Source organism: Diorhabda carinulata, chromosome 1 (genome assembly GCF_026250575.1).
Source record: "Diorhabda carinulata isolate Delta chromosome 1, icDioCari1.1, whole genome shotgun sequence".
Classification (NCBI taxonomy): Eukaryota; Metazoa; Arthropoda; class Insecta; order Coleoptera; family Chrysomelidae; genus Diorhabda; species Diorhabda carinulata.
This window is the reverse complement of record NC_079460.1, coordinates 4541628-4548855: the sequence shown is the minus strand read 5'-3', so window position 1 is coordinate 4548855 and position 7228 is coordinate 4541628. Positions and strand designations below refer to the sequence as shown.

The 7228-nt window shown below is 32.6% G+C and overlaps 1 protein-coding gene across 1 annotated transcript; it reads left to right on the top strand.

The window, feature by feature from the left end:
* Positions 1-1613: 1613 nt before the first annotated feature.
* On the top strand, positions 1614-6939 carry LOC130904198 (cysteine sulfinic acid decarboxylase-like). The gene is made up of 8 exons (XM_057816830.1): positions 1614-1905; positions 1994-2087; positions 2151-2285; positions 3691-3910; positions 3975-4135; positions 4607-4822; positions 4949-5140; positions 6495-6939. Exons 1-8 carry the CDS (start codon positions 1634-1636, stop codon positions 6672-6674), a joined length of 1470 nt encoding a protein of 489 aa, XP_057672813.1. The 5' UTR covers positions 1614-1633; the 3' UTR covers positions 6675-6939.
* Positions 6940-7228: the final 289 nt, after the last annotated feature.

The following is a 7228-nucleotide window of genomic DNA, read 5'->3' as shown; positions in this document are numbered from 1 at the left end:
TGAATTTTTCGGTCCTAACATTTTTCAGCGAGCAGAATTCTCTGTGGAAAAGTAGATTGTGGTGAAGGAAACCTTTTTTATTCGACGAAAAAGCTTCGAGAGTTTCCACTCGGCGATTTTAAACGATGGTTTAGTAGAAAAAAGATTTTTCCCAAATTTTTGGACAAGATAAGACGTTCAATTCAAAACATATTTTAAAAATTTCAGAAACAAACTAAAGTTGAATTAAATATTGAACTGACCCTACACATTTCAACACAGGACTGAAACGAAACACTAGAACGCTTTTTAGTTGGAGTCACAAAAGATTTTTCTATCCAGAAAGTCGCTTTTATTATGTTAAAGAAATCTGGTTCTATCCTTTTTCTGACAAACAATTGAAATTTGAAACCAACTTCTAAAACTCATTAATGGACCAATTCCTAATTATATTTCGTCAAATAATTAGGGAAAGTAAACAATATAAAAAAAACAGTCAATAATCTGCAATTCAGCAGTTGTAGCGTCATCTTTCGTTAAAAACTGAAAGCTACAAATCACAACAAGAAGCTGTCTACTTATTCAGCAATATACGAAATGAGGAATACAATTTTGAAAATATAATCAACGTATTAACTCCATTAAGTTCAAGCTTTTCCAAATGATTTTCCAAAATCCATTCCTCAAAATAAATATATAAATTCATAAAGTGGTGTCATCTATTAACATAATGTAAAAGTATAACGATTGAAAACTGAGAACAAAAGACACTATTTTGCAGATATCTGCTGCGACTTTTCAAATATTTTTGTTGGAATATGATAATCTGCATATATATATATATATATACATATATATTTTATTTTTTATGAATTTTAGTTGATATATACTGAGGTGTAAATAATATTATACTATAATTTCATTTTAATACTTACCCTGCCATCTAGCGGTGAGAAGTCTAAGCTATTATTAACAGGAAAATATTTCAATAGTTACCTATGGATGTTTTTAGTAGCCATTGTTTCATTTATGAAGTAACAATTTAGTTTTGGCATTATACTCTAAGATTATGTACTCGAGTAGTATAAGTAGTAGTATATACTAGTACACAGCAGGCCTTTGCTTGTTTAGATATATTGATTAAGTAACCACGACCACGCACAATTCGCAACATATAATAACTTTCAAATGCACAAAAATGCAAATAGCTAATAAACAAACAATATCAAACACCTTTGCAAAGATTTTATACACGTTTGCAAGATGGACGTTGTTCATTCAATAATCTTGGTTTTTTCTCGACGCATGATTGCAGCTTAGTTTCAGAATCCAAACTGACAAACATTCAAAAATAAAAAACCAAAAAGTAAGCTTTTAGATGTAAGCCGGCAACATAGATGGCGTTGAAAATCGTCCTGAACTTCTCCTATTCCAGTGCACAGGCCCTTATTGTACCTATACAAAAAACTCTTATGAAAACCAACAAAGTTTTTTCCAAATATACTCCTCGTATATTAATCACACATGTTTCCCCTAATTCAATTAATTAATATATATTAGTTAATTAGATACTCCTAAAGAGGAAATAATTAAAAATTATAACTGAATTAAAATGAAATGACATGATTTAGTTGTTTTCGAGATTTATCTAACGATGGATGAGGATTTCTGTCCCATACCCCAATTGGAAAAACATGGGGAATTCTTGGAGAAAGTTGTCGAACTGATGTTTAAAAACGTGGTATTCACCACAAAACAAGATAAGGTCTTATTGTGGCAAAATCCTGATCAACTGCAGGAACAATTTGATTTTAGTTTAAAACAAAATGGTGAAACGCACGAAGAACTGATAAATCTCCTGAAAAATACAATCAAATTTAGCGTTAAAACAGGACATCCTTATTTTATAAATCAACTATTCTCTGGGTAAGTATTTTCGTAATGAATTTTTTGTTATATTTACTTTCCTATCTCTATTTTGATACGTACTAAATTAATCTATATACTTTTCCAGACTTGATCCGTATGGATTAGCTGCGCAATGGTTGACAGACTCGCTAAATGCTAGTGCTTACACTTACGAAGTAGCTCCGGTCTTTACTCTCATGGTAGGTTGAATACATTCAATATTGACATCTTTCAAATCATCTATAACCTCATTTGGATTCCAGGAAAAGCAAATTATAAAGGAAGTGTGTCGTATGATCGGGCCGAATTGGAAAGATGGACTTTTTTGTCCGGGAGGCTCTTTTGCAAACGGACTGGCGATGAATTTGGCTCGATATCATCGTTATTCGAAAGTTAAGGTGTAGTATTAGTCATACCATGGTACTACTAGATGATCTCATCGAAATTAACATCTTGTACGGGAATCAAAATTCAAAAAATCACTCTGTTTTGCTTTTTAACTAATGCTCACAATAGAATAATTATCAGCTAATTTCTCTCGTTTCGGGGTTTCGAATATTCGAGGGTGATCGAGCTAGACACAGAAAGTGAAACACCAAGACAATATACCTAAACTAAAAACTGACGTTCAAGAACCTAGTTCAAAAAAAAGAAGATAACAGTACAAGTGGGAAAACTTTACAATTAAGAATTAGATTGAGTTTCGCTTTATCAGTGCCACATTCATCTTCAATGAGCTGTTAGCATCTACAACATAGGGACGTAGGGAACTACTGTCAAAAGCCATCGTAAGAAACTTTATGCCTACAAAACGTGAGTCTGAAGTACGCAGTGAACGTCTCTTAGTTCAGTAGAGTTGAAGATCTAAGAAATCATGAACGACAGCATTAGGAAAAGATTTGAAGAGCCGAGGACTCAAGGAAGGCTACGCCAAGTACCAAACAGCTAGACCACGATGAATAACAACAAAAAACAATAGGCAGTATGAAAATCCAAAATTAACGAAAACAAAACTGAAGGAAAAGGATTAAAATGCTTGGTACTGCCTAATAGAAAAGGAAAAAACAATGATAGCCGTACACTTTCATTAAAGTCATGGAAGTAGAAGAAAGAGCAAGCAGAAAAGTCTGGCGAACTAATAGGGTTAGATAGGGAGTCGTAGGAAGTTCTTCCCGAAATGTATCTTTCATTTTTGGAGGGCGATTTGTTAGTCGTAGTTTTACGTTTAGATTATCTTGAGAGGCCAAGTCAACTTGACTTTTCGGCTGCTTACACTCCATTTGTTAAACTATTTGTTATCCAATAACTACTGATAAACAAAGTGTTGTATATTATTCGGGGTTGACGGTTCCACGTTTCTCTAATGTACCTTTAGGTAACAGATTTTGTCTCGTCAATTGGATTCTTTATTAGAGACTGCACTTTGTAATTAATTGCAAACAATTGTCATAACAAATGTCATGGTTGAGGTACTGTTAACATCCGAATGTCAGAAATAGTTGCTAAGGTCGAAAAGATAAATATCAACTCACTTAGGTATTTAGATAACGCTTAGTTTTCAATTTGTCATTTGTTAACGTTATAAATATATTGAATGACAACTTTTTGGCATTTGACTAAATCTGTAGATTTTATATAAAAAGTGCAATTGAAAACCAGTAGAAAAAATAGACGTAACGTACCTTATTCTGTCAACAGAATATGTCATCTGTCACATCAAAGCGATTAAGTGTCTATTTCTCGAAGTAGTTTAAGTACGTTTTGTATTGAATTATACGAGTATGTGTAAAAGTTTTATTACAGGAAAATGGAATGTTTCGCCTTCCACATTTGATAATTTTCGCGTCTGAAGAATGTCACTATTCGATTTTCAAATTTGCCGCGTTTTTGGGTATCGGAGAAGAAAACGTTTGTCGTATAATGACAGATGACATAGGAAGAATCATATGCAGTGACCTAGAACTGAAAATCGAACAAACTATTAAAGAAGGAAATATTCCGATATTAGTAATCGCGACTTTAGGTATGTTAATTGTACTTTTCATCAACACAAATCCGCTTTCACAAAAGGAGTTGCCTATTCATAGGAACGACAGTTCGTGGTGCTTTCGATCCCATCAATGAAATAGCTGACATTTGTACAAAATACGAGATGTGGCTTCATATCGATGCCGCATGGGGTGGTGGGCTAATTTTTTCTCAAAAGCACAGGGCTAAGCTTAATGGTATCGAACGAGCTGATTCTATGGTGAGTTGTGTTGTGTAGAAGCTCATAAACAATCTAATTTGTCAGTCAGTCAAAATCAATTTGAAAATGACCGCCGTAGGGTAAACAAATCCTTTTACCGCTAGTTTCTGAAGTTATTTGAAGAAATTTAGACCAGTTTTATTAGAAGTGCGAAATTTTCTGTCGGAAACGTGAGTTAGTTTTTCTTTTTCGACTATGGAGTGTTGTGGTCATAGTAGATAAGCGGTTAATATAATAAGTTATAGAAGTAAGCATATTGAAAACTGGTGGAAAACGAGCAGGATTCTAACTAAAGTTCTTTTCATCTAATGAAATGCTGTCAACTGTTGAAAAACTTCCAAAAATATTAGTTTTCGCTGTGTTAATTTCACTAAAATATACGAGAAAGTCGATTTTAACCCCACGGCCGTCATTTTGACGCAGATCAGTTGTTTTTTAGATTGCTTGATAGATAGAAGGTTCTAATTTCAGGTGATCAATCCACATAAACTCTTAGCAGTTCCTCAACAATGTTCACTTTTATTAGTGAAAGACAGCGATATTTTGTACAAGTGTTATTCAAGAGGAGCTGAATATCTGTTCCAAAAAGATAAACATTATGACATAAGTTACGATCTGGGCGATAAATATTTGCAATGTGGAAGGAAATGTGATGTATTCAAATTCTGGTTCATGTGGAAGGCAAAGGTGACGTGGATGTTCATATTGAATACGTTTCACCGGTTTTTGAAATTGCTTTTTCTGAAATCATATTGTCTTTGTTTTTCTTGTATTCAGTTTTGGATAATTCATATAAGGTCGAATAATTTTCAGGGCTCCTCTGGTTTTGCTAGTCACATTGATGCATTGATGGACATAGCTGAGTACTTTGAAAAACAAGTTAACCAGAGATCGGAATTTCTATTAGTTTCTCAGAGGCAGTATATGAACGTTTGCTTCTGGTATATACCAAGATATTTGAGAGGCAAATCTAATATTACGGAAAATTTCGCACAACTTCAAAAGGTACTCTATATATATATATATATATATATATATATATATATATATATATATATATATATTTATATATAAATAAACTTAATATTTCTATCAAGCATCAATTTGAATATTTGAAATCGATGAATTTAATGTTTTTACTAGAAATATCATAATTTCAAACTTCCCAGATCTTAATTAATTACGAAGATCGTTTTTTTTTTCAACCTCCGATCGCCCCGAGTAGACGCTACGCCGGCAGAAGAAAGCTGTAGGCGACTGCAAAGCTCTCGAACTACACACTCCGCCATTGTTGACATTCAGGCGTCAGTCGGCGTTGTGCTAAACATGTCCGCCATTATTGATGCTCCTGCCAAGTGTGATTCGTTTTCTTCAGGCTGAAGGTCATAATACTGAAGAAATCCATAGGAAAATCAGTCGTGTGTATGGGGAAAACTTAATGAGTGATGGTGTTGTACGTGAATGGTATTGAAAGTTTAAAGATGGTTGTAGTGTCATGATGAAGATACCAAAGATGATGTTTGTCGTTTCAGATGACCTGGTTCAACGATTTGACAGAATGCTTGAAGAAAACCGCAGATTCAGCATTACTGCTTTGAATATTGAATTTCCAGAAGTTTCAAGGTCTGTTTTGTACTCTACTTGATTTAATAGGCGGCAACTTTCTTTGAAAAGGGGATTGTCCACAGATATGACAAATGTCTGAATCTCTTCGTTGATTATGTCTACCAATCTTCTGATAATAAAATGATTGTTTTATGTGAACTTGTCTTTTATTTATAGTCTATCGGAGGTTGAAAAAAAAACGATGAATACATAAGTATTCAAAAGCTTTGAAATATATTAAAGTTAGTACACTTTGGTGCCTAATTTTGCCACAATTCGATTACGGTCTTTTCCTTAGATCTTTTTCAAAACTAAAAGTAATTATATTGTGGAACATATTAAATAAAGAATAAAACTTACATCTAACTCACGTAAAGTGTGAAATAAAATCCGAGTAGGGGTCAAAAATTAATTTAAGTGTGTTCCTAAAATTGGGAAAAACAATTTCTTCAATGGAAACTTTTATCTAAATGTTACTAAACGTTTTATTGTATAATCCAGAAGTTAATTAAAAAAAATTCCATTTAGCAAAGTGTTTAATCGCAATTTTTCAGCATATTATGCTTCTGTAAATCTGTAATATCAAAAAGTTTCAGAGAACACATTTTAATAATATTTTCTACCCTTTCCCGGTAGATAATTATAAAAAATTATTGACAGATATATTTCGGAAACCTCTAAGTGAAAATTCGATAGGTAGTCATTCAAAATACAAATTTCTGTTGGACTGAAATTGAGATTTTTTTATTTTTAGGTGGCACCCCAAATACGAGCTCTGATGATCCAACACGGTTCTGTCATGTTAGGTTATCAGCCGTTGAAAATATTCCCAAATTTCTTTAGATTTGTTTCACAAAATTCTGCATTAAATAAAACGGACGTTGATTTTATATTGGATCACATCCAAGAAATTGGTGATGCCATTTTTAAATGAACATATACAAAATATTATAATGTAAAGTAGGCGTAGTTCAATCATTTATTCTCTATATTATACAGAGCGTTGAGATATTTAAGTTTGTGAATGGAACAACATTTTCCGTTCATTATTTTATCACACATCCCAGCTGAAAGTTATTGATTTGTTATTTGTTCAGTTAGAATTATCCAGAAAAAATTATAAAAAAAATCACATCTGGTATAAGAAATATTTAATGATTAACCTGAATTAATATAATAAATAAATGTGACCAATTTTTGCTTTCTTTTTATAGCTATTAGAATTAGTTTGGTAATTATCTAGATTAGGTTACACCCCTCTGATTTCGTTAAAATTTTAGTTTGTTATAAAGAAAATTACGCTGAACAAGATATAGGGCGCGGAAATCATCCCTTCAGGTACTTTTTGTGTTTAAAGAATCAAATAATTGTAATGATTTTTCAATGATTGTAATATTTAAATTAATCGTTGAAACCTAACCTAACCTAAGAGTTTCCGATAACAGCAACCCCTGCTTGTGATTGGATTTCATTTTGTAAAGAACTATG

Coding starts and splice junctions, on each gene's coding strand:
- LOC130904198 (XM_057816830.1), top strand. CDS start 1,634: ATGGATGAGGATTTCTGTCCCATACCCCAATTGGAAAAACATGGGGAA. Junction 2,088..2,150: donor CTCCGGTCTTTACTCTCATG/GTAGGTTGAATA, acceptor TTTGGATTCCAG/GAAAAGCAAATTATAAAGGA. Junction 3,911..3,974: donor ATTAGTAATCGCGACTTTAG/GTATGTTAATTG, acceptor GCCTATTCATAG/GAACGACAGTTCGTGGTGCT.